This window comes from Felis catus, chromosome A2, assembly GCF_018350175.1.
Source record: "Felis catus isolate Fca126 chromosome A2, F.catus_Fca126_mat1.0, whole genome shotgun sequence".
Classification (NCBI taxonomy): Eukaryota; Metazoa; Chordata; class Mammalia; order Carnivora; family Felidae; genus Felis; species Felis catus.
The window spans coordinates 151,154,965-151,181,891 of record NC_058369.1 but is presented as its reverse complement, the minus strand read 5'-3'; the positions used below and the strand labels follow the sequence as shown (position 1 = coordinate 151,181,891).

At 50.5% G+C, this 26,927-nt stretch overlaps 1 protein-coding gene and 1 long non-coding RNA gene across 2 annotated transcripts in view; one reads left to right on the top strand and one right to left on the bottom strand.

The window, feature by feature from the left end:
• The window catches only part of LOC109497630, a 51,559-nt gene extending 26,326 nt beyond the window's left edge, over positions 1-25,233 (bottom strand). Inside the window, exons 1-6 of the long non-coding RNA XR_006594614.1 lie at positions 24,440-25,233; positions 21,355-21,508; positions 7,140-14,489; positions 6,546-6,686; positions 4,817-5,890; positions 1,446-1,892 (exon numbers count right to left, since the gene is read on the bottom strand). This is a non-coding gene — a long non-coding RNA (uncharacterized LOC109497630). The remainder of the gene's footprint in view (positions 1-1,445; positions 1,893-4,816; positions 5,891-6,545; positions 6,687-7,139; positions 14,490-21,354; positions 21,509-24,439) is intronic.
• The window catches only part of SLC13A4 (solute carrier family 13 member 4), a 48,196-nt gene continuing 34,117 nt past the window's right edge, over positions 12,849-26,927 (top strand). The window contains exons 1-2 of the mRNA XM_045052799.1: positions 12,849-12,981; positions 18,227-18,355. Of these exons, the coding sequence (XP_044908734.1) occupies positions 12,883-12,981; positions 18,227-18,355 (228 nt within the window). The 5' untranslated portion in view covers positions 12,849-12,882. The remainder of the gene's footprint in view (positions 12,982-18,226; positions 18,356-26,927) is intronic.

The following is a 26,927-nucleotide window of genomic DNA, read 5'->3' as shown; positions in this document are numbered from 1 at the left end:
TCCGGGTATATTTTGAAGGTAGAGCCCACAAGATTTGCTGATTGGTTGGCTGTAAGATGTGAAATAGAAAAGTCCAGGTGTCTGGCCTGAGCAACTGAGAGAGATGGGGACGACTAGACAAAGAAGGAAGGGTATGGGGGGGGGGGGGGGGAATGGGTTTGTATGTGTGTGATGTGTGTGCATTTGTGTGTGTGTGTATGTGTGTGTGTGTGTTGGGGTTGGGCCTGGGTGTGGGGTCAGGAGAGACGAATGGGCAAGGCGATGCCTGCAGGTGGTCGGGGGCATGGATGTCTGGTCTGGAATATGAAGTTGAAAGTCAGCACGGAAGTGAGTGTGGCCGGAAGACAGCAGAGAGCCGAAGATGAGGCCAGGACTCCGCAATGTGAAGAGGTGGGTGAGAACGAAGGGCAGCCAGTGAAGAGGGGTTTCTTTTTCTAAGAAAAAGACCGGTTGTCGTGCTGATGCCAATGATCCAGTAAGGAGGGGAACGTCAATTAACGATGCAGGCGAGAAAAGGTGGAAAGGCTGAAGGCCATCTTCCGTGGAGACTTCCGCACACCCACGTGGAGACGGGAGCATGGACACAATAACAGAGAAGTCAGTGTGTGCGGACAAGAGACAGGCAACTGGTTTAAGGAAAGGGCGGAAGGTGTGAAACCAAGTGAGAGGAACCGGGAAGTATGGGTAATGGTCGGGCAGCATTTAAAGGCCCAGATGAGGGGGCCCCTGGGTGGCTCAGTCGGTGAAGCGTCCGACTTCAGCTCCGGTCATGATCTCACGGTCCGTGGGTTCAAGCCCCGCATCAGGCTCTGGGCTGACAGCTCGGAGCCTGGAGCCTGCTTCCGATTCTGTGTCTCCCTCTCTCTCTGCCCCTCCCCTGCTCACACTCTCCGTCTCAAAACTAAATAAAGTTTAAAAAAAATTTTCACATAAAGGCCCATGTGAGGATAACGATCATGAACTCAAAAGGAGACCGTCTAACATGGGTGTGTTTTCCTCTGGCCGCATTTCAGGTGAACAGGTGCAGCAGTTGAATAGGCGAAGAGATGGGGTGTCAGTTTGCCAAGTGGTCACAAAGGAACAAAGAGAGAGCAAAGGAGTGGGCGATCTATGTAAGAGAGCAATCATAGGCCTGTAGTAATTTGACCTTGCGTCTCGCATTATTGTAAGTCGGAGATTTTTAAAGATTGTGCGTGATTCACTTCAGAATCTGTTTCATACCAAATGCATTCATCATTAACTACATTATCCTTCCCCGAGCCCAGTCTTTGGGCCGATACGCCTACAAAAAAGGCAGCACTGTTCTCCCTACTGGCGAGATTGGGTTCTGGAGCCCGCAAAGCCTGGCTTTCATCTCAGTCCCATGGCAAACAAATTGGGTGGCCCGGGGCAAGTTTCTTAACCTCTCGGTTTCTTCATCTATGACATGGCAAGTTAGTGCTTACCTCACAAGGTACGTGTGGAAAGCCCAAAGCACGCCGATGAGCACACAGTGGGCTTGTGCACAGTTAGGGTATCTGAGCTCCACATTTTAACAACTTTGGTCCGCAGCCCAGATGTGTCCCTCGGCAGAAGACGTGGACAGAACAGGCCCTGACACATGACGCTCGAGTCTCTGGACTCTGTTCCCGGGCTTCTTGGTGCACGGGCATAACCTTTAGCAAGTGAGTCATTTGCTCTGTGCTGGTCTGTCCAATGTATCACAGAGCCTCAATTTCCCCCCGAAGGCTTGTTTGTCCAGGGAGTCAGGGAACTGGGGAGAAGCCCATGGTCTTCCTGCCCTGCGACCAGCCATACAGGAGACCTTTGCGTGAGGAGACGTGGAAGTCTCCGACGTCCCCCGGCGGCGCGGAGTGGTCCTCGTGGGCACATTCGCATCCTGGAAGAGTGGGCTGGGTGTGTCGGGTGGAGAAGAAGAAAACATAGTGGCCCAGTTTTACATCAAGCAAAAGGCACGTAAAGTCAGTGATTTTGACACGCCTGTCCCTGTAGCCTTCCCGCCTGAGGCTCAACATTCAGGTGGTGCCTAGGAGGGAGTGGGACCCTTCTGCCAGTCTCTAGCTTCCCCCACTGTCCCCTCTTTCAGAGAAGGTGCCGTTGCTCACGGCCATCCAGTGGGGGCACTCTGGTCTCCCTCCCCTCCGCCTTGGGAAGACTGTGCTGCCCCCAACCGTTGACTAATCACTCCCCGTGAGGACACAGCCTTACAACGACCCCCATAAATGTAGGGGTGAGGTGGAGGAAGAGAGGAAAAACCCCAGCAAAGCGTGAGGAGTCTCCATGGCAGTTCTGTTTTTGTTGGGATTTTGCTTTTTCTTTTTTAATGTTTATTTATTCTTGAGAGAGAGAGAGAGAGAGAGAGAGAGAGAGAAGGAGAGCGTGAATGGGGAGGGGCAGAGTGAGAGAGAGACGGAGTCCAAAGCAGGCTCCAGGCTCCGAGCTGTCAGCACAGAGCCCAACGCGGGGCTGGAACCCACGAACCACAAGATGATGCCCTGAGTGGAAGCCGGATGCTTAACCGACGGAGCCACCCAGACGCCCCTTGTTGGGCTTTAAAAAAAAAAAATACGTGGTTTGTTTTTAAAATCATCCCCAAATATACATTGAGGCTTCCCTTAAAGCCCAGTGTTATGCAGACATCAAGGTCAAACAGGGGAAGCAGAAACTTCTTCCCTCCCTCGCTCCCAGGAGCTGGCAACCAGAACGAACACTTTCAGGGTGATGGACGGCAAGATGTGAAATGTGTAGAAAGGACGCCGAGGGCCTACGGAGATGAAGAAGGACGGTGGACAGCGGGGTCACGGGGAAGGGCTTCCTGGGGGAAGGAGGCTGTTGGTCTACCCATGAGGGAGCGGGTCTGCTCTTGCTTTGGCCATTTTTCACTTCCGGCAGAGTCCGGCCTTCGCTGTCGGAGACCAGAACATCTGGAGTGACTGCATATTTCACTTTACGCCCAAATGTTTTGACACGGACCAGACATAGCTTATTTCTCACGCGCTGCCTCCAGCATCTCCGTGAAGGCACATTCCTCCTCTCCAGGCCTCGCCTGGCTTACGGGAAGTCAGACCTGGGCAACTGCCGAGCCTCTGAGATGTCTGGCCGGGGGCCGGCTACACTTCCACACCCATGGCGGTGGAAAACACCTGCCCAACATACCACCAGTGGGAGTAGAACCAGCAGAATGTAGTGGAAGTGGGGAGAACAGGACAGCAAGGAGGGAGGGGGCCATCTTTCAGAATTCCATGTTCCTCCCACACCGTCTGGGGCAATCATCAGTCCCTGGGTCTAGAGGCTGAAGCTATTTCTAACAATCTTCGCTCTTTTACGAAGACTAAGAGTAAGAGCTATTGGAAACAACAGTGTTTTCATTGTTAAGCTGAGCTTTGAAGCTAGAAGTGTTTTCTTCCCCATTCTTTGAGAGCTCAGGGTCCACTTGGGGCGTGTGAGTCAAAGAGGTGCCGGTATTCACGGGGAGACGATTTCGCTGCAAAGAACTTCCCAGAAGGCAGCCGTCCCAAGTCTGAGATGAGAGGACACAGAAAGGACTCCACGCCCAGGACATTTATTTCCTCTCATCCCCTTTACCTGCTGGGGTGTGAATTTGGGGCGGGGGGGCGGGGGGCGACAGTGTGAATTATTTTAAGGGAACAATACTTGTAATTTTACTATAAGAGAGGAATCCCGCTAGGGAGAAGAATGAAAGTAAAGTTGTTCTCAGATCCCGAGAACGGAATTTCATCCACCCCTTCAGGGTAAGAAGAAAAGAAGGGCACACAGAAGGAAGGACCCCTGGGCTAACCTGAGAGTGGTCATAAAGCCTGGGCAGCTCCTCCTACACATCAGGTCAAACAGCCTCTGATTCTCAACCTTGGCTACCATTAGACGCTGCCATTCGAAGCCTAGGAAGCTTTGAAAAAAAATCTTCCCGTCCCCTTTGTACCCTAGTTCAACTGAACCAGGACCCACGCACCAGTATTTTTGAAAGCCCCTTGGGTGATTCTCCCGTCCAAGTACTAACCAGGCCCGACCCTGCTTAGCTTCCGAGATCAGACGAGATCGGGCGCGTTCAGGGTGGTATGGCCGTAGACCGCCCCCCAACCCCTCTGGGTGATTCTAATGTGCAGTCAAGGTTGCAAACCAGTAGAGCTGGAGATGCCTCACTCTCCCGAGCCCCACCTGAAACAACAGTTAACAGGGACAAAGGCCTTCTCAAGCCCCCAAATCCACGATTCCGTGGGAAGCTGGCACTTCACTGGCAAAGAAAACAAATTTTGCTAAAATGCCGGGCCGGGAAATGTTGCTCTGCAACTCCCAGGCTCCTCTCCCTCAAATCCTCTGGGGAGGCAGAGCTGGCCAGTCAGCCCCTCAAGGCCTCGTTCCACGCAGGGACTTGGTCAGCCAACAGCTGCACCTTGCACACGCCCTGGAAGCCTGCCAGGCCCTGCTGGAGGTGCAGAAACACAAAACCATACGGGTCATAGCCTGTGAGAAACACGCGGTCAAGATAAGAAATGAGTTACGGAGGAAATGATATCATAGCAATACTACAACCAGCCAGCTTTTTCCAGGAAGTGGGAGATTCCTACCAATGTGCTTTTCAGGAAATGTCCCCTATGCTGAAGATGTTTCATTTTTATCCCTTCCAAAAGAAAGTCTTCTAAAATGCTTACGCAGTGCCCTACTTCTTTAGCCACAGTACCCTGGGCGTCCCTGGACCCTTTCTTGATGGCCCCGGGGGCCCCGTGATCAAGAAGGAGAGCGGTCACGTATGGTTATGCAATTCGCGCACTGCGCAACTTCAGGGGGCGCCACTCACCTGGACACGGCTTGGATGTTTACAGTTGGTTCCCCAGTTTTCTGGCAGGGCACAAGCAAGTGTCTTGAAGAAGAGGGTCCCTTCTTTTATTGGCAGGCAGCAGGGTTACCAATCATTTCTGCGCGGCGCCCTGGTCCAAGGTGGGGCTGCGGGGTGAACGGGGCTGTCTGCTCTTACCCAAGACCATCCTGGAGAACTGGGATTCCTAACGCTTACACCCATACCCTACCTTAGTCTGTCTTCTTCACCTGCCCTCTGTCAGTTCCTAATTCTGCCACCCCCTCCACCCCTCAGCTCATCCGTCTTCCTCCAGGTACCACCTCCAAATGCGGTATCTCCAAAAACATTGGCGAACCAATGACTGCACGCCACGTGCCCCTCTCAGCCCGCCCCCAGGGGAAGCCCTGAGCTCTGCTTCACACACCCCTAGGGCCAAGTGTCAGGGGCTTGTGGCGGCTCTCTGCCTTTCCTTTGTCACCTGTGTCCAGCGTCTTGGCAGCTCGCTTTCAGATGGCTGGGGAACAGCCAGAAGTCTGATCCTCTGATTAAGAGGGTTGTCAATAAATATAAACCAGCATTTCGTATTAACAAAGGGAACGGTGTTATTAGAGAACTCATTTGGTGAACAGGGGGCGGGGCGGGGGGCAGCAGGGAGGGCTGTCCACTCATTTCTGTTTTATTTTGCTTTACATAAATTCCCTAAGGTATCCATATCCCTAGACATCTAGTTTTTCATAACTTTCCGGGATGATTCTGATGAGCAGCGGGTTTGAAATCACTGGTCTGAAACAGTTACATGGGACATGCCTGGGAGCCCTCTGGGGCGCACCAGAGTCGTCTGTCCCTTTTTCCTGCTTCACGTCCACCACCACGTGGAGTCAGTCACTCTCAAGACGGGCCGGCCCACCTCCAGGTCAGCGGGGGTGGGGAGAAGGCCATGTGCACAAGCAGCCTCTCGAACTAACTCCTGTCTCTTGCAGCCATGCTCTTCCCTGCCGCGCATCGGCCAAAGAGATCCTCATCCGTGCCCCTGAATCCCGTCCTGCAGAGCTCCCTGGAGGAAGTAGAACTGCTCTACGAGGTAGGAGGACAAGAAAGTGGTCAATTCAAGTCACGCAAAAGGCGTCGCACCTTTGCTGTGATTTTTGGCAAAGGGGCCTAAGTCCCTGAAAATGAGTGGCCTCTGCTCTCATAGGGCCTGGTCTAGACCAGTTTGTGGATTCATCGAATCCTTCCCATCCCACAGTAAAGTATTCCTCATATCTCCTCCCTTTCCCACACGCCGTGACAGGGAACGATGGCATCGCAGGGGTTCAGTCCAGGCAAAATTCGAGATTTCCGAGTACCAGCAGCCGAGCTGCAGAGCAGAGCCACGTTCCCCAGCAAAGGCTCAGGGGTGCTCAGGCAACGCCACCCCGATTGTCTCAGTAGAGCCGTGTCTCCAGTAACTATATGCTTCTGACAGTCTGGGGCCACCCCAAAGGCTCTCTTCCTCTGCCTCGCTCACCTTTGCCGCCAATACCCCACTCCTTCTCCAAACCACAGGCAAATCCCCCAAGGCTGCCTGGATTGGCTCAGTGGGAAATTCCAGGATCACCATCGGCTGTGCGACCTTGCATATGCCCCCATTGCTCTCTGGGGCTGAATCTCCTCAACTGTTAAATGAGGAACCACAATGATCTCCCAAATCCCCCACCTGCCTTGACATCCTCCCACATCCTCCACGTACCAGAACTTTCGGGTTAAGAAAGAGATGGCCTGCTGCAGCCAAGCAGTTGAGCTGGGGGGAGGAGGGAGAGATTTCAGATCCTGCCACGGGGAACAAACCTGGCCACGTCTGGAACTTGGGAGTCACGTGAACAGATCTGTTCTAGAAAGAGAGCAGAGAACAGCATGCAAGATGGATTAGAGCCAGGGGGAGTCAGAGACAAAGAAGAGAGTTAGAACTCTGAGTCCAAGAGGTATTTACTACGTTCCTCATATGAGCCTGGTCCTGAGCAGGGGTTGCGTGTGGCTTACCCCACCCTACACTTAAAGAACAGGTGAGAAATGAGAACAAATCCCTGTGTCCCACTTAATTCCTCGTACATTTCTCTGCATCCTTCAGATCCAGCTTCTGATTTTAAATTACCCCAAGCCGTCAGCGCATGCTTTAGAAGATCTTCGGTGGGGGGGGAGAAAGGGAATCGGGGGTTGGTCCAGGGCACTCATAACAGTAAGTCAGTCGCTTAAATAGTGACATTGTACCAGCCACAGTGTTAGACGTTGTCCGTATTTGCCTTACTTATTTCTCCCAACCTCCCAGCGAAGTACTGTTACTAACCATTTCACCCAGGAGGAAAATGAGGCTCAGAGAAGTTAAGTAGCTCGTCCAGGGTTACACAGCTAGTGGGAAGGTCGGAACTGGAACCCAGGTCTCTTGGATTCCAAAGCTCTTTCCTCGTCTGTCTCCCTCAATGAACACACGTGGTAACGAATACACTGGTGTCCTTGGTGAAGCCTGAATGCCTCATGTCTTTCCACGCCCCGTGTCTCTCTCCAGTTCCTGCTAGCTGAACTTGACATCAGCCCCGACCTGAAGATCTCCATCAAGGACGAGGAGCTGTCCTCGTTGAGGAAAGCCTCCGACTTCCGCACCATCTGCAATCACGTGATCCCCAAGCGCATCCCGGACATCCGCCGGCTGAGCGCCAGCCTCTCCAGCCACCCTGGCATCCTCAAGAAAGAGGACTTTGAAAGGACAGCGCTGACCCTGGCCTACACGGCCTACCGCACCGCCCTGTCCCAAGGGCATCAGAAGGACATCTGGGCCCAATCCCTCCTTAGCCTCTTCCAGGCCCTGAGGCATGACTTGATGCGGTCCTCGGGCCCCAGAGTGTCTCCCTGAGAGCCCGGCCCACGGCCACGGAGCAGGGACCAGCACACGCGGTAATCCAAACACTCTTCATTCTCTACTCCATTTACAGAGCCCTGCAACAAAGCACATGCCACCAACTCAGAGTAGCAGAGATAAAATAAGTAACCCCATGTCCTCTGCCCCTCGTAGTTCCCTGACAAGCACATCTAATTCGTGTCACGGTGTGACCGGGGCTGCAAGAAAGGGCTAGCGTGGTCATTCAAGATGCCTCCAAAGGCCACCTGATTTGCCTGGTGACGCGCTGCATCACCGAGTGACCGCCATAAACACCCGAGGGCGAAGACAGAGCTAGAGGAGACGGCACAGAGGTTTGGGCATTGCGGGAAGATGGGGGGACAGAGATCAGGGCGTGAGGCCGAATGAACATCATTCCAAAGGTTCCACATAGTTAAGATACTTAAAACGAAAAGCTGGAGCTATAGCAAATAAACACTTTGTTAGCCAAAGATCCACGTGTCAACTTTTCCAAAAGTCACCAAGAAGCATCAGCCAGAAAATCAGTAATGTTATGGCCTCTCTGTCTTGTCTCTTCTTCTCCGAAAGCGGATCTAATACAGAGGAGAAACATGACGGGGGCCCACAGAGAGGCTGCAAACTGTCTGACCTCGTCTTCTGAACAGAGAAAGCACGCTGATGCAGAGAGGATCATCCTAGGAAGAGCTCCAAAACTGAGAGCTCCAAATACAAATGATTTTTTAGACAACAGAACTTACCCTTTCAAATGCCACAACCTTCATTTTAGCAATGCTGACTTGCTGTCTTTGTTAACTGTATGTACGTGACATCTTGAGCTTCTATTTAGGATCTTTGAAACGTTCTGATGAAGGAATTGGATAAAATAACCTCTAAGATTGCTCGACTTCCGAAAGTTCCACGATCACTGAACCAGCCGTGGGATAATCACAGGGAGGACACCAGGACCTAAGGGGTCTGCTGGACTGTTTGCGCCAAGCCCAGAAGGCCCCGGGGCTTTGCTGATTCTGTCGGGTGTGTGTCCTGCCTTCTGCACCGTGAGGCTGTAAGAGGGCGCTCCTCTTTCTTTCCAACACAACTTGCCCGTTGCAATTTGTTCTATTTTGGCTGCTACCACCTAAGGGACAAAGCAGGGAGGCTTGTCATAATTCCGTGTTAAATCGGAGCTAGTAGGCGAAGGTCTCTGCTAGAGGGAGGCACTAGGCTCTAATACGGATTCCTCGCTGGCTCTCCTGGCTTGACAGCTGGGTTTTGGAGGCTTACGTTGCAAGAGGTCTAATCTTTGAATGAGTGACATCTTATCCGGCAAAATTTGATTCTGAAATGGGTATTTAACAATTGTCATTGGATGATGGCCTAAAGTTGATCTGGACTTCTTAAAAACTTTGAATAAGTCATTGCTTCGCAGCCGCATGATCCTTTTGGAGAAACAGTAGGATGTAGGACGAAGGTATTCATCATCAGAGAAAAATACAACATGGAAAAATCCTGATGTTCTCGGGCTCCGAAGATTAATGACTGCTGGTTTCTCTGGTCCTCATTCCCTGATTACACCACCCTTTTACGGCCCTCAAATGCAGTCTCTGATATACGCTTTTGGTTCCATTTTCCCCTTTCTAATATTCCATGTTCTCTTCGACCTGGTTTGTGTCTCTTCTGCTTTATCTTTGGGCCCAATTCTGATTATCTTTGTATCCACTTCTCCCAGTCTCTTTTGGTGCACGTATGCTCACTCTAGCTCTGTCTGCTTGCACTCTGACGCTCACTGTCTTTCAGCCCCCTGTGGGTATCACTGTCTGACCAAAACAAAGGTCAACATACAGGGCCAGGAGTTCCCAAAAGGCCGATTAGCCTCATGGCTGCCTTCACTGTTTGTACTTTCTCTGGATGTGGGGTAGAGGAGGTTAGCAGAGGGCTCAATCCTTTGACATTGTGCAATACCCTGACATCAGTCTTGCATGCCACCCCGGGCCTCCACCCCCATCAGGATGGATCTGAGAGCCTTTGTTCAGTCACTGGTTAGACAGACCACCCTTGTAGTCCCTCCCTGTCATGTTCTGATATTCGCGGTCACTCCCAGTGGTAGGAGATTCGTGAATGGGAGGATGGTTCCCAGGACCAGTGATAACCTGGAAGTTCATTCACCCTGCAGCAAAAATTAAAGGCACTTTTGTACTCATGAATTGGGGCACATGCTTATGTGGCAATCAAGGACCGAGGGAAAAAGAAAAAAAAAAAAAAAAAGAAACAAGAAGGGCATGACTTTTTTAAAGACAAATGAAAATTTCATTTTCAGTAATTCCATGACACTATTAAATACTATTTGCAGCTGAATACAAATTAATTGTTTCCCACAAGAAGCTTTATCACAATAACTTCATTTATGCGGAAGATCAAATACAACACTCACCAATGCCACCAAAGACCTGACTCTTTGCTCAACGAACAGTGAAAAAGGAGACTGGACAGAAAAAGACTGTCCCATTTTGCCTCACTGGTCCCACACGGTAGCACCACATCACAACTGGATCACCTTTCGTCATAATTACGCATAGACAGAATAATTTGGGGCATGGTTTCTGTAGAGGAAATGTGCCTGTAACTTCTGGGACTAATTCTGCCATTTCTATACTGCTGGGAACTTGTAGGATCTAAAAATTCCGGAAGCTTCTTCTATCGTTGCTATCCTGGTGGCTACCTCTGGCGTCACTCAAGAGACGCTGAAAAACATCTGTATGGCTGAAACTTCCATTGCCCTCTCATCTCGCCTTGAATCTAAAAGAGAATCGCCTCAGTGGTAAATCAGTCAGAAGGTATTTCCACCGGTGGACCGGTCTAAAATTAAACACTTGTTAAATGTCTTTATATGGCACCCCTTAGTTTCCTAACCCATTTTAATGTCTCCTAATTTTTTGTGCGGTTAAAAAAAAAAAAAAGTAACATGAAATTTACCATCTGAGTTGCCCATATCATGCCGCACAGTGTTAGCTATAGGCACAGGGTGGTGTGACAGATCTCTAGGAACTTTCATTTTGCAAAGACGACCCCTCTGGAACAGTAACTCGCCTCTCTCCTCTCCCCCTCAGTGCCTGGCAACTGCCTTTCTACTTTCTAAGAGATTGACTACTTTAGGTACCTCAGAGAAGTGAAACCTGCCTTATATTTCTTAAGCATAGTATCCCGGAAAGTGTTTTCTTCATCTGAAAAATGGATAGAGCCCTGAAGGAGAACTACTGGTCTTACCGTGTTGCTCACCTTCCCTAATTTTATTTAACAGTTATTCCTTTATGGTATAATAAAAATGTCATGATCGAGTTTACTAGGCTCAGTGGAATCTTTGTTATGTCAGATTATCTCGCCAAGGAATGTGAGGTGGTCGGTCCATGGGTTTAACAGTGGATATTGATCTCCACTGCGGTTAATTATTACCCAGCCTCTTTAATATTTGCCACCCAAACATCACGCACGTGATATTGTCATTCTGAGTTACAAAATCATCACAAGAGTGAGGCCCAAATGCAGTATATACGGTAGCCAGTCTCTAACGTGCATTGAAAGAGATGGGTCATCATAGCCCATCCTACGATGGCAAGATAACCTCAGAGGGAGCCTGGACTGTCCACAATTACACCTGCCTTGGAAGTCAAGAAGAACTGGTTTTCTGGGGCCACTTCTCCAATCACTTTACATTTAGCCTGGGGATCATTTCCAACAGGTACAGGTGCTGACCATAGAATGCCATTCTTGAATTCTGTGAATTCAGGAAAACATGGGTGACCTGAGCCACGTGTCCATTCTGAGAAAAGAGGCTGACAGCTTCTCCTGATCTCTAAGCAGCAGAAATTCCAGAGGGCAACAGCTGCTAGGGCCCTGACCCTGAACTTGTCAACTTCTTCCCTGCCCTCCCACCTCCTTCCTCCTTGCATACCAACCACAGGTAGCTTTCTGCTTCAGTTTTTTTGGTAAAGAGCCTCAAAGAGGAGCATTTGAGCACCTACTCCGGCCAGAAAGACCACTGACATCTGGGCACCGAGGGCCTTGGAAATGAGACCGTCATCTAGACTTATCCAGAGAGGTTGCTACCCTTCCCATTCTCCCTAAAAAGATCTGCGGTCTTTCTTAGAGGCTAACACCCTCTGCTGGTCCAGATGATTCGTACTCACTCAGATGATGAAGCAAATGATCTTTGTCACCAGGGATATCTGAAAGGCGTAATATTGTACAGTCTGGGGGCCAACTTCCCCCCGAATGATTATATTTCATTTTCTCCCTGCCACCGCACACATCTTCCTAAGGACCAGGTTAGTAAGTGGCTCTCCCAGGGACAGCTCTGCATAAGTGGGATGGTGTTTACGACGATGATGATCGTCACTGCAGCCCCTAGGACGTTTGAGAAACAAAAATAAGCTTTGCAAGTTGCCTATAGCTTCTGCGGACTCAGCAGGCCCCTGCTGGGACCAATCAAGAGCTGCCTTTGGAAGAGATCCGCCTCATTCTTTCCAAAGTACCGATTGGCTTTGAGGAATGGGCGGGGCTGCTGCCTCCTGTCCGGCTTCCCATAGGTGAAGGAAAGTTAAGGTGGGCCCCCGGCGAGATTTTTGTCCCGGGACGACGAGGACAGTCCTGGGGATTTTTTTTTCCCCCTGCTTTGGAGGCCCCGGGCTCAAGGCAAATTATAAGTGGGAAACCAATTGGAAGGAAAGAAATTTGAACGGAGTTAAGGTGCCAGAAAGAGAAGCAGCCCTATCTGAAGTCTGCATCTGCCGCTGACAAACTTGGGGGGGGGGTGCTGTGTTAAGGAAAGGGGGTTCAGCAAGCACAGGTAGAGGAGAGGCCGGTACTGCCCCAACAGGCCATCAGAGAGCGGCAACATGATGGAGGGCCCTAGAAAGAAGTCACTCTAGAGGTAACCGCACGAAGGGGGACCCGCTATGCCTCGGCTCACGATCCTTTCCCGCTCCCTTTCTGCTGGGCGCAAAACCATGCTCACCAATCCCACCTAAACGAGGAGGCAAGGAGCCCAGCCTTTTGTGCCAACGGGAGCTGTAACTGCCCTCCTTTCCTGCCCCCAAGACAAGAGAGGACTCTTGGAAGCCGAGAAGGCTTTGAGGAGTCCTTTCCGGACTGAGCCGTCGCCGGAGGCCCCTGGCGGCCCGCCCGCGCACGGAGGTCCACGATGGGCCTGCTCCAGGGCCTTCTCCGGGCGAGAAAGCTGCTGCTCGTTATCTTCGTGCCGCTGCTGCTGCTGCCTCTGCCCATGCTCCACCCCAGCAGCGTGAGTACCGCCTGTGCCCGCCTGTGCCCTCCGGTCCCTGCCGGGCCGGGCGTCGGGTGCCAGGGCGGGGACGGCGAGGGATGGGGTGCGACGCGTCTCTCGACAGGGTTTTTCTCCGGGGCTCAAGGCCTGCACGTGCCTTTCTGGGGTAGGCTCGAATGCTTTCTTCCCCCAAACTGCCACTTCTGTCCCTCTACCCCGTTCCCAGGGCCCCAGCCGCGTGGCCCCCTGCCGGGGGGGGGTGGGGGGGGGGAGTCTGGAAGGGCGGCTGGACCGGCTGATGGGTGCTACACCATCCCTGGGTCGCCCGAACTGGCCACGGGACGCGCGCGGTGTCCATACGGAGAAGGACACGCTGCTGGGCCAGCGTTTGTCCGGGGTCACATGGGACCATCTTCCTGTGAGGGAGCTGGAGAGAGGGAGACCTCCCAGGAAGGACCCTGAGGGGGTGGGGGGGGGGGGCAATGGGCAGGCAGGGGGCTGCCCTTCGGGACTGGGACTGGGGTGTCTCTGTGGAGACCCTCTGCCCCACCCACCATCTGTGGACCGGCCATGCCAGCTTCTGATAACCATGCTTTGAAATGCAATCGCTCAAGTTCCCTCTGAACTTCACATTCAAAGCAGAGCTTGGCATATTGCCCCAGTCCCCAGCGCATGGCCCTTTGATTATTTGTATCTGCTGTGTTTTCTCTGTGCCCTTGAAGGGGGGGGGGGGCGGGCATTCAATGACGCCATAAAAAAGAAATAAGGAAGCCCCCAACTCTAGCCCATGACCTGATTTTTGACAGGGTCTGCACGAACAGAGATACCGAAAGCTCGGGCTCTGCCTTTGGCTTGCTTTTCAGACCACTGTTGGCCTCCCTTTCCCTTTCTGTCTCCCTCCTCCTCCTCCCCCTCCTCTCAGGGTCTCTACCCCGCCTCCGGCTGCCACTACCCTTAAAACTTCAGGAAAAATAAGCTAAGAGAGGTTAATCATGTTTGTGGGAGGGGGAGAGATTTTCCAGGCAGCTCCCTGAGTAACTTGGTAACCGACATTGAGTTATAAAGTTAAATAGAGGGGATTAGAGTGGCTCGTCTTAAAAACAAACTGGCTTAAATCTTTACTAGAATAAATACCCCAGAGTGCCAAGGAGACGCTGATTAACAGCAGGCTGGGATTAGCAGACAGTGATTGCTGCTGACAGTTTTCCTGGGCTTACACCAGTCAATTCTCTGATCTGTCCAAATGGGTTGGTTTTTTTTTTTTCTTCCTTCCTTCCTTCCTTCCTTCCTTCCTTCCTTCCTTCCTTCCTTCCTTTCCTTCTTTGTTTTTCTTCTTGGTTTGTTGTTGTTGTTGTTTCACTCAATGTCAGATTGCATTTAAGGGAGTGTTAACCAAAGACAGGTCGCCCTCTTCTCCATGGAAGTATCAGGCACCTCTGTGGCCCCGAGTCAGCCTTGTGTTGCAGACCACGAGTCTAGGGTGTGGTGTTGCCTCCATTTCATTCTGGGGCCCTGGCTTTGAGCTTCTGAGTCACCAATGACAGTAAGAAGCATCCACAAGAAGAAAAAAGAAACCCGTTATTGAAGCAAGCAAAATAATCAATAAACTCGAAGGAAGACAGGTGTTATCTTAAAGAGGAAAGAAAAGGAAGGGCAGCTGGGCCTCTGCTCTGTTTGGATCTGTAAAGATTCTTCGAAGAGATTTTTAAAGCTGGACTTACTGAGACCAAGAGACGTTGCCCTTTCTTGACCTAGCCCCTTCTGTCACCTTAGAACAGGGTTTCTCGACAGCCACACTAGTGACATTTGGGGGCCAGATAATTCTCTGTTGTGGGGAGGGCTGTCCTGCGACTATAGGGAGTTCAGCAGCACCCCTGGTCTTTACCCATTAGAGGCTAGCAGCACACACTGCCAACCCCATGATGGCCAAAAATGCTTCCAGATATTACCAATACCCCTGGGGCGGGGTACAGAATCACCCCCTGCTGAGAACAAGTGCCTTTTAAGAAAGTTGACATAACACTACCTCAGGCACCCGGGTTGGTGGGGGGTGGATATTTTGACTCCCTCCCTCGGGACAGCCAGATGGAGCCTAGGGTGGTCCATGCCTTTCAGGCGTAGCTTTCTTGCCATCTACCCAGTTTGCCCTGCAGAGACGATTTCTCCGTGTGTCACAGTGTCAACAAGGGCTCTGCTCCTCTTCTACGATGACATAAAAGCACCTTGAGGTCACCGGGACAAGCCAACACATAGAACGTCTCTGACCCATTCTTACTCCTGTGCATTAAACTTTTAGACTCTGATATTTAATCCTCAGGATTCCTAAGTGGACCTGTTTGCCCTGGGCGGGAGCTGAGAGGAGGGACCCGGCCAGGAGCTCCTGGCCTGCTGTTCTGATGATTCTTCAAAGTGCCAAGCCACAGCTATGTTTTAGGAAGGATTAGAAGGACCTTCCCCTTTTTTCTGACCAGCTCTCTAAACCCAGGGGCCCAGACTCAGTTTACCATGTTACAGAAGAGGAGGGGACAAGGCGGGGGTGGGGGTCGTCCATAAATTAGCCCTGCTTCAGTGTCCCTGGTGGGATAAAAGTTACACCCAAGCCCCAGCTTAATTGCAGAAAGGCGTCACAGCCATCTATGACAGCAAAGAAGACCTCAAGCCCCTTCCAGTGAAGTCTGAATGGCACATCACTGAGGTGACAGGGCAGCATGGAAAAGGAACAAATGCACGCATCAGTTGGTAGCAGAGTCAGGAAACTTCCAATGTGGGCAAAGCCACTTTTGAGCTTTTGAGCTTCCTCCTTTATTTATAAAAGGCAGCAAAACAGAGCTGGCAACACTCTCCTTTAAAGGCACTGCCTGCATACTCATCCGCCCCTACATACCTGCTGACTAGCGGCAGTGATAAGGGACCTAGGGTTTCCAGAATATTCTCTCCGATACATAAGAGAAACCTGATAGCCAACAGAGGAACCCAGTTCAGTTCAACCAATATTAATTGAGCCACCTGCCAGACCTTGGCCAGATGTGGGGTCCCAGGAGTCCTATAATCAAACCTCACAAGATTTTGGGGGTTATCTAAATATAAGCTTACCCACTGAACTTTGAGAAGGTTCAGAAGGAGCAAAAGGAAGTTTATGTAAATTCCATGGGTGAAGTGGGCAAGAAATATGGAAAGGCCAATCGGAGGCCCTCTCTTGGTCATTCTTCTGCTCTAAGGAAAGTTCAGGGAAAAAAGGATGATGGTAGGTTATCCTGTTCTTTATAATGCTGGATGAAGGGGTGCCTGGGTGGCTCAGTCGGTTAAGCATCTGACTCTTGATTTCAGCTCAGGTCTTGATCTCAGGGCGGTGGGTTTGGGCTCTGTGCTGGGCGTGGAACCTACTTAAAAAAAAAATCCTGGATGAAAGGGTTTGCTGACTTCCTCCAAGCCAACCCATCCTAATTCCTAAATTTACCTTTGCTTACCCAAATCTTCCTAATTCAAACTAAAATGGTGCCTGGTAGAGTGTTTTTTCTCTATCATTCTTTCTCTTGGTCTGTCACCCCTTCCCACTGCAGCCCCTTCCCTCCCTAACTTAATTTGTGGCTCTGTTATGACAAGAAAAACCAAAAGTTCTCAGTGAGGGACAGATATTCTGTCCCATCGTTAGGGCCCCCTTTATCTTCAGCTGAGTTACGGCAGACCTGCCATTCTGTTTCTCAGAAAAGAGATGGAAATAAATGGGCCCAAGTAGGGTAAAGGGCTTCTTTGGGTAGTTTTGTTTCTGCAACAAAGTTGGTATTTCTCTAAATACCAAAAGTTGGTATTTCCCCCCCCCCACCCCCCTTACTGGTTCTGTTGTCTTATCAGTGACTTCCAAAAGTTTTAACTTCTCTCTGATCTTTTGGCCCCAGAGGAAATCTCAGTGGGAGCTACAGTCAACAATTATTGGGCCCAGTTCCCATTTCTCAAACCCCAAGGCAGTAATCCATGCATATCAGGAGGGAGCAAGGTCCCATTCTTCCAAGCTGGGTTAATCACTCCTGACGCCCCTCACTGATCATGGCGACCTTTTGTAACTTTTGTGCAAGAGTTTGAGGAGGCTTGTTCTGAACCCAAGGGAGAGATAAACAGAACAAGATTTGTCAGGTTTGTTGATCACCAGCCAGCCTCAGGGTAGGTCAGACCTGAGCCCAGATGGTTTAGAACTACGTATAAATTGAGGAACCCACAGCCAGCTTGCACCTTCTATACAGTGGCCCTCCAGGTCTGTTGTTAGGGCCCTTGGATAGTGACGTCTCCCAAGAGTAAGCCAGCGACCTTTCTCAGCACCATTAATCAGAATCATCCCGAGCAACTAGAATTACTAAAGGCTGAGGTTAAGGAGGGCTGATTGTTGATAACAATGTTGTGCCTTTTTATTCCGTGCACACCAGTGTGGTATAGCCAGCAAAGGGAGGAGGTTGGGGAAAACTCTCATAAATTTCCAGCCCTTCCCTTCCAGGTAGACAGCACTTTTTATCCCCTATGTCCCATGGATGTCTCCCTGGGCATCAGGCAGGTGGAATGAAGTCCCAGGGCAATGAGAACCAGATAATGGTAAGGGCGATGGTTCTCACCCCGGGACAAATTTCCCCACTCCCACCCGGAGGGATATTTAGTAATGTCTAAAGACATTGGTTGTCACGATGGGGAGGTGCTACTGACATCTAGTGGGTATAGGCCAGGGATGCTAAACATCTTAATGCACAGGACAGCCCCCCACAGCAAGGAATTATCCAGCCCAAAGAGGGCCAGTCTCAGAGCTCACATCTGAATTGGTTACACAAATTGATCCCTACTTTCAACTATCCCGAGAACATCTGCGCCCCGTCAACTCGACACCAAAATATCATGCTCCGTGTTAAAGCTATGAACTCTAACTTGAGAGCGGATGATCTCGGGTCTGAGCACCGCAGTTAATTGGGGTCCCCACCCTGCACAGTTTCAAGAACAAGCAGAGCTGGGACATGGTCAGTCTGGTGGCCACCCTGCTGCAAACCACGTGCCAGGCACCGGTCCCCCCAAGGAGCAGCCATTACTTCACATGCCAAAGCGTGGGCCCCGCCACGTGTCCACCAGAGGCCAGCTTTGCACACACACCGCCCCCCCACCCCAGGGCTGTGTCCTGGTGCCCATCTTTGACTCTGGGTACCGGCTGCCTCTGCCCCCGGGTCTCGTTTGGATTCTCAGGGGCTATGGCTGTCCCTGTGGCTAACCGCCCACTCCCCTTCCCTTCCAGGAGGCCGCGTGTGCTTATGTGTTGATCGTGACTGCTGTGTACTGGGTGTCTGAGGCGGTGCCCCTCGGAGCTGCAGCCCTGGTGCCTGCCTTCCTTTACCCGTTCTTCGGAGTCCTCCGATCCAGTGAGGTGAGACCGCTTGTGGCCCAGCCCCCTGCCCGGGTCCCCGCCGGGCCAGTGAAAGTGGGCTCAGGGTGAAAGGAGAGCCACAAAGGACTTGAGGAGGGGGCTTTTTTTCACCCTCTGACACACTCTCTTAGCACTAAGCCTTTGCACCTGCTACTCCAGGTTCCTCGCCCATGACCTTCGTCTCCTTCAAACTGTCTCTTTCAGGAAGGCTTACTTGATCAGTCACATCCAATTGCTCCTACAGTCTGAAACCCTCTAGGAACTGTGGGATTGGTACATGCAAGTAACCTGGGGTTGACCTTTGTCAGTCTTTGGTACGCCCACTTAAAGCATAAGCACTCAAAGGCAGGAATCAGTGTCCCAGGTCTTTGGAACCTTATTATAAACCTGAGCCCATATACAGTAGGTGCTCAATAAATGTTTGTTGACAGAGAAACTTACCATGTTTTCCTGAGTCCTGACAATGTTTTCATCTACTTCCCTTCAAAAGAAAGAAAGAAAGAAAGAAAGAAAGAAAGAAAGAAAGAAAGAAAGAAAGAAAGAAAGAAAGAAAGAAAGAAAAAATTCGATTCCTTCTTCCCCAACTCAAGATTACTGCGTATTCTTTCCTTGACTGCTGTCTACCTAGAACCTGCCTTCTCTGTCCACTCTCTCTCTCTATGGCCTTCTGAAAAGCTCAAACAGAAATTGTCAATATCAAGCCCAGGTTGTGGTCAGCTTTCAGGGCAAACACTCACACCTACCACAAGTGGGAAAGAAGAAACACACAACCAGAAGCCAGAAGCAACAGGAAAGATGGTCCTCATTCAGTAACACCTGGTCTATCTAGACTCTTGTCATAGCACCTGGTCTCTGATTCGAGTTCCCAGTAAAGATTGAAAGGCAGAGACGAAGGACAGAGGCACAGAAGAAAGATGAAAAGGAATTCATGTCTGCTGGTCTACTAGGAACCAGGAACTATACTGGAAGGAATATATCGGTTATGCAGTACCCCTGAGATCTCTCTACAAGTGGGTGTTAATATTCCCACTCTACAGATGAGGAAAGAGGCTCGGTGAGTTAAGACACTCACTCAAGATCACAAAGTAGGAAGTAGCAGAACTGGATTTAAACTCTTATCTATTAGGTTAAAAGTCTATATTCTTGCTTGCTATGCCAGAAGGAAGACGTTCCATAAAGTAGCTTCGTGGTGAGTTATTACTAAGAACGCTGCATCTCCTTTCCTGTGTGATGTGAGGAAGAAATAATGAAGCTGGGCCTATGGGATGCCTTAACCATGAAAAACAGAACTTTTTTGAAAGTCCCAGGCTAGAATTAGGCGACCCTCTAACTGTTGTACTTGACTTCACCTGAATAGGTTGTCTTTCTACCAGATGGACTCAACTGGCCAGTTGTTTGTTTGTTTGTTTGTTTGTTTGTTTGTGTTTGGGGTGTTTTGGGTTTTGGTTTTGTTTCTTTGTTTTATTCTGTATCGTTTCAGTTTTGAGGTGAGAGGGTTAGTGGCAATGAGTAGCCGTAGTAGCTTTACGTGTTCCAAAGAGGATAGGATCCCCTAATCATCAGCAGTGCTTTTATCCCTGGAGATGGGTAGAACACCAACATCCTGGGACCCATATAAAAGCTAGCCTGTGACCCGAATCATCAGGGGTTGCTCCAATGTGTCCCCTTCCTTTGTGGAAAAGAGAATAGGTAGTTTGGTCTGTGTGCACGCCTAAAAGAACAACCAACCTTAATGTCTATGTATTTTTGAGAGAGAGACACAGAGTGTGAGCAGGGGAGGGGCAGACACACACACACACACACACACACACACACACACACACATTCTGAATCAGGCTCCAGGTTCCGAGCTGTCAGCACAGGGCCCAACCCGGGGCTCGAACTCACAAACTGCAAGATGGTGACCTGAGCTAAAGTCGGACGCTCAACCGACTGAGCCACCCGGGTTCCCCAAGAACAACCAACCTTAAATACGACTTTTCTGAAGAAAAGTGCCTAAGCTTATTCTGCACGTTTCTCTTTAAAAGGGAGAAGCCAAAAGCCAATGAGTCAGGGAATGAAAACAGAAGGCAGAGAAAAGAGTGACGTTGTAGAAAAAATTGAACTTTAACATTCAGAGTGAGCTAACTATTAATTAAAAGATTTCTATCTTTGTATTTCCAGGGCGAGCAGCCTCAAAGCCAACAGCTTGCTTTAGCCTTGAAGTAGATGGTGTCCCTATTTCTCCAAGGGCTGCCCGAAGCAGGAAGCCTCAAAGATGTTGCTAGGCAACCGGTCATCCAAGGGCCCGCCCCTTGGCACAGCCAGGCAGGCCAGACCTATGAGGCTGTTGAGTCAGTGGTTTGAAGGATAACGCGACTTTGTGAGGAGAAAAGCAAGACTGTCTGGCGAAGGATTAGGCATTGTCATTGCTGGGGCTGGAGATGGAAAACCCTGGGGGAGCCACAGGGCAAGTCTTAGCATTTGAGGTGAAAGATCCTACCCCATCTGTCTGATAAAGTGGCAATGGCTGGCGATGATATTTAACAGTTGGGTTACAGGAAGCGGCTTAAGCCAGACAGAGTCTGTTGGGCTGGCTTTTTCAACTCAGATCAGAGGAAAATGCCGCTAAGCGGGGGACATGGCTTATGACCCTTTGTGAGTCACCTAACTTTGCAGATAGAGACCTATTCCGAACACCTAATCCACAACCAGCAGCCACACCCCTCCGCCAGCATGCGCCCTGGCTCCCCGGGAAGAAGCAGGCTGGGGATCTTCAGGAGTCCCCTCTGCAGACAAATCACCTACTTGTCCCTCCCCAAGCCCACTTGCGCTTGCCTAGCCCCTTGCCTTGACTCAGTCCTCTCCAATTCCCTCCACCTTTAAAATCCTGCCCAATCACCCTCTATAGTGAAGCCTTTCCAAAGACCTCAGCTGCAAGTGTTGCTTTTTGCCCTTGGGGCCTGTGGGGTGTCTCTATCCTTTAAATGGTACATCAGATACACCTGATATGAACTTACCATTGACATGTCCTCTCTCCACGAAGATTCGCAGCCCCTAGGATTGGTGGTGTCTGTGGCCTGGATGCAGTGTGGTCTATACTTGCTCTGACCCTCAGTTAATGGTTCTTAGTTGCAAGGTCTCTTGCTGGTGTGGCAACAGTGTCCCCTTCACCTGAAGGAAGGCATGTGGATAGGATCAGTATGACTCTGGGACCATGGCTTTTGTCCTTCATGTCATTCACTCAACATTCAGAAAAATAATCTCTGAGTTCTCGGTCTACCATGTGCGATGTGGGATGTTACAGGTACCCTGAAGGTGACAAAAATGAGACACATAATTTCTGCCCTCTTGAATGTCGCGCCTGATGCTTCTGAGTTTCCTACTGTCCTCTTGGATGTAGGCATAAATGGTTAATTTGCATGATGATGATTTATTGGTCAGCAGGTGTTAAGAGTTTGTGGGGTGCAAAACTCAGACTTCCGTCTCTCAGTCTTGCTGAAAAGAGATAGAAAATGATAGAAATGGCTCCTGACCTTGAGAAGTTTCTATTCGAACAGAGAGAAGGTACAAACCAAATTGGAAAACACTGAAGACCCGTGCGATAATGCCTCGTTTGCTGGCCTTGCAGAGGCTTCACACAATCCCCCGAGAGGGAATGTTCTAGATAAATGAAATTTACTCCACCAAGTGCCCAACCTTCTATTGACCACTTTTTGACTGAGGCCTTTTCTAGAAGGCTTTATCATTTCCTTAGCCTTTTAAACTGAAGCTGTTGAATACAAATTAACTTTTTCTTTGGAACCTTCAAATTTTCCAGGGGAAAAAAAAATTTCTCAATCAAAGGAGCCAGTGTGGGCTGGATGATAACACAGTTGGGTAACTTGAGTGCTAGCTGAACAGCTGAACCTAAAGAATCTTGAGTAACATAATGGCAGCGGACCAGAGAGAGAGCTCAAATGGAAATATAAAAGGCACGTTATCAGATCTGCCAATGACTCCAAGCTGTATGGGCCAACTCATGTACGATGACAAAATCAATGTTGACAGGATGAGACAATGGCCTGGAACTGACAGAATGAAGTTTAATAGGGATAAACGTTAACAGTTTGTGTGAAAAGGACCCTTGGCTTTTAGTTGAGTACAGATTCAGTACGAATCATCTGTCCACTGGGGTTGCCAAAATTTTGAGCATTTACCATATGCTGGGCGCTGTGGGAGGTCCTCTACATGCACTGCATCACTTAATCCTCTGTAAAGTGGCTATTATTGTTATCTTCACAGAGGAGTTCAGAAATTGAAGTTCAGAGAGGTTGAGTAACTTGCTAAAGAGCAGAGCCAGGACTCGAACCCAGGAGTGTTTATGATCCCAGAACTTGCGCTCTTAACCACTGGCCAACACATACTGAAACCTGCTGAATGAATACACATATGGGTCCAGAGCATCAGATTCCAGATAAGGAGCTCATGCGGTGGTGGGTAGCCCAGATGTCAAAGATCTAGAATGTGAGTCACATGAGGAAAGAGAAGGCTCCAGAGAGATGTGATTTCTGGCTTCTGCAGCTCAACGCACTAGGCTCAAAGGGTCAAACCAGTCCAGAGTCCAAGCACCATAAGAGAGACCCACCCTGTCTGAGGGAAGGTGCTGAAATGGGCTGCCACGTGGTATCTGGGTGTTCCCGTCCCTGGGAATGCAAGCCAGGTGACCACGTCGGCGACATTAGAGGTAGATTGGGAGAGGGGTTGGGCTCACAGCGCCCTTTGACTCTGAGACTCTATGATCTTCTTGGTAGCATCCTGCCACTACTTTAGAGCTCAGTCCTGGATTTGAGGTTTGTTCTTTATTTTACCTCCATCGTGACTCTCACTTCTATCATTATATCTGCCATGGAAATCCTCTAAGCCCTTCTAATGTGTTGCCACAGCCCAGGAAAATACCGGGGTCGATCAACCTAGCTAGGATTTACTGTTTCTAGGAGGATGGGAGCGAGAGGGCCCTCTGGGGCACTAAAAGGCAGGGTTTGAATGATCAGGCTTGGTACAGCCTCCGGGGTGCCCAGGGCCAGGAACTACTTCCAGTAGAGATGACACCTGCTTTCTATCTCTCCCCTTCCCAACACACACACACTCACAGTCACCCTCTGCTGTCTCCATGGCCCTGCACCGCGGGGCCACATTTCACATTCTGGCTCCTGCCAGGGCGGGAGAGACAGCAAGGCAGCTCCAGCTGGGAAAACAAAAGGGCCTCTGCAGCCACCTGACACTTGAGTTCAATGTCATGAATCTGCTTCCCTGTTTGTTCCTGATCTTTCTGACCTGCCAGATTCCTGACCGTCACCTAGACCCTGGCTCTCTTTGTTTGTTTAAACCGGGGGTGGGGGTGCATTTCGTATACCATTCTCCTCTCCGCCTTTCTGGCCTCTGCTCGCGAGGGAAGCTGACCCCGCCTCCACGCAGGCCTGTGGGGATGTAAGCTTAGCATCGGGGCCCGGCCCCCTGCCTGAACCCAAGCTACCCATCACCCACAGCCATCCAGACACAGGCCAGTGCTGAGTCTCTACACCCACACCTTAGGTGGAGCCTGGAACCACGAACCTACAGATGCTGCAGCCTTTCGAGGCCAAGTTAATGTTTCTGTGGGAAGAGCTACTCCCTACATGTGAGCCAGCCCCTTTGCCTCTGGAGTCAGAACCCAGTCCCCTGCCTTGGTTTCCTCCACTGGGGGCAGTTCAGAAGGTCCCAGAGAAGAAACTGGGGGTGCTTTATGAGTCGGCATCGCCAGGAGCTAAGCCAACCTCTGGGCCAGGTCAACACTCCTCGGAATCTCTCCGCTTTAGACTTCTCTAGGGTAGGGTTTGCAAAGAATGTTTTTCTAGCAACAAGACCTTTTCTTTAAACCACATCTTAGGAGACTCAGTACATAAAACAGATGGAAGAGGAAATCCTACTCAAATTGGGCACGGAGGCCCAGAGCCCTGGTTGCTTGGGTTCTTCTTCCCACAAGCCTCCTGAAATTTCAGAGGCAGTGAGCGTGGTTTGAAAACCTCCGTCCTTGGGGAGTGCAATTAGGTGATTAGGAGGGTGTTGGAGCCCACACAGACTTACCCAGCAGAAACAGCATTCCTTTCCCCAGGGAAAGGCTGGGAGTCGGCCACTCTGGATTTGGCTGGATCGCTGGGGCAGTGGCTGGAATAAAGAAGCGAGGGCTCCGGCTCTGGCTGGGGGCTCAGCTCAGTGCAGAGGGGGCGCAGACCCAGACGTGCCCTCCGGGGAGTCTAAAAGATTTCACTGCAAAATCGTTCAGATGTCCAAAAGAGCCTCAAAAGAAGTCCATTGCCAGAGAGGCCACCACTAGTCTCCCGAAAGGTGGCCACCTTCCTGGACCACTTGTAGAGCTACCCCCAGCTGACCCCCAGAGCGCTGATTGTCCGCATTTCTGGGGCACCCTGCCTGTGCCACCGGGGGGGGGGGGGGCGGTGCTCATCAGATGCAGTCACACCCACCACACCTCCTGCCGTCTCTGCTGCCGCCGTGAGCAAGGAGAGGAAAGGGTCAGGATCCAAGCTGGGAGTAGGGGAGAACGGAGTTTGTGAATCCAGTTTTGTCACTAACCAGTCTCGAGCAACTCTCCTAACCTCCGCAAACTGCCATTTACTCACCTGAAAACGAGGGGAATAGAAATAGCGACCTCACAGGGAGCTCTGAGGATTTTCGACGCTCTCGAGCCGCAAGTGCCCCCACAGCGCCCCCCGGCGGCAAGGCAGGAAGGATGGGCCTCTCTGGGGCCTCCCCTCCAGGGGATGGCCCCAGGGAGGCAGGCTCACCTTCCTCGGGAGAAGGGCACCCAGCTGAGGCTGCTGAACCGAGTTCCCTCCTCCAAAGTCTAGGAATAGAGCCACGCACACCCTTCCCCTTTATAAAAACTGTTTGAAACATTTTTTAAAGCTTATTTATTTATTTTGGGAAAGAGAGAGAGAGAGAGAGAGAGAGAGCACATGAGTGGGGGGAGGGGCAGAGAGCGAGGATCCCCAAGCACACACTCAGCGTGGAGCCCACAGCAGGGCTCGACCTCACGAACCGTGAGGTCATGACCTGAGCCGAAATCCAGAGCCGGACGCTTAACCGACTGAGCCACCCAGGCGCCCCTACGAAAACTATTTCAACCATTTAAAACCTAACATATCTAGAGATCAGTAAGGAATTCCGTGCTCCAAGAAAGCGATATTTCAAGAGCTCATCCCTAAGGGATCTCGCCTGCAACTCGCTAACAATTAACTAGTTAGTTAAAGACCAACACCCGGCAGATCCCCGAGCCTCTCCATCCAGCCCGGGTCAGGACACTCTTTCCATGTGCTTCCACTTCACTTAGAAAATTTGGAGGAACCTTTGGTTTCGTATTCAGGCACGCCCTTGCTGCTTATTTCATTTCTTTCTCTTATTCCCTCATTTGGACGCGCTGATACATCTGACATAACCCTCAATCTTATTTGAAGCTTTTTGTCTTTGTTTTACCTCTTTAATAATAATAATAATAATGGACATTTATTGAGCACTTCCTATATGCCAGGCACCCAGGCACTGTTCTAAGACCCCACCTGCATGAGCTTCCTTAAGGCCACGTCATGACGGCTTCAGTGAGCTGGGTGTCGTTACTGTCGCCACTGAAAATGCTGGGGTGCCAGGGTCACAGGGGTTCAGTAGCTTGCCCGGGAGTCTACAGCTCATCTGCAGGGAAAGCAACCATTTAAACCCACCTAGTCTGATCTCCGTTTCCAAGCAGCCTCCTTGAACTCCCCTCTTCTAAAACACAGGCCAGGAGCACCTCTGCTCTCTGAGCTCAGGGATCCGGCTGCGGAAAAACCGCAGAGCAGAAAAGGCAATAAAACCCCCACCGCAAACATCGCAGAAAGCGAGCACTCGACCCAGGGGAGTTGTGCTCGTTTTAGGATCCTGTTTCTCTTTGCAAATAATCCCGACAAGTTTCACAAGCTTCGTTATCTAGTTTCCCAACTCGGAGAATATTAGTCCCAGAGATTAGGTGGTGGGGAGAGGAATGCCCACAGCAAGCATAAGTAAGCAACGCAGCAGCTTAGCAAACAATGAAAATAACCCTCAGGAATCTTGGAACCCTGGTGTTCCTTGAGGGTTCTGAATAGCTAAGATTTTATTATTGAAAAAAAAAAAAAATCAGTGGGCTAGACAGCTAACAAACACCGCCATCGGATGGAATTTCAATTTGTAAAAGTGGGAAGGCAGCCTTGTGCCTGGGCCCGTTCCTGTGCTCATGGCCTCAGAGCAGGTCAGTCTTTGTGTGGATTACTTAGTGACAGGAAGAGCTGCTAAAAATCCTGGTTGTCAATGTGGGGGGCCCTCCTGGCTGATTTGCATCTGTCATTTACTCTACAACAGCTTTACAAAAGCTAGGGAATCCCGTAATCTTTTTGTTTGGTTTTGGGTTTTTTTAGATGAGTAAATGAAGCCCAGAGAGGTTGAATAACTTGCCTGGGGTCACACAGCTGAGTCCTGGCTGACCCTGGAGCCCTCAGATCCCGCTAACGCTGGGCCCGGGGCTTACATTGGCCCAGGCCCTACT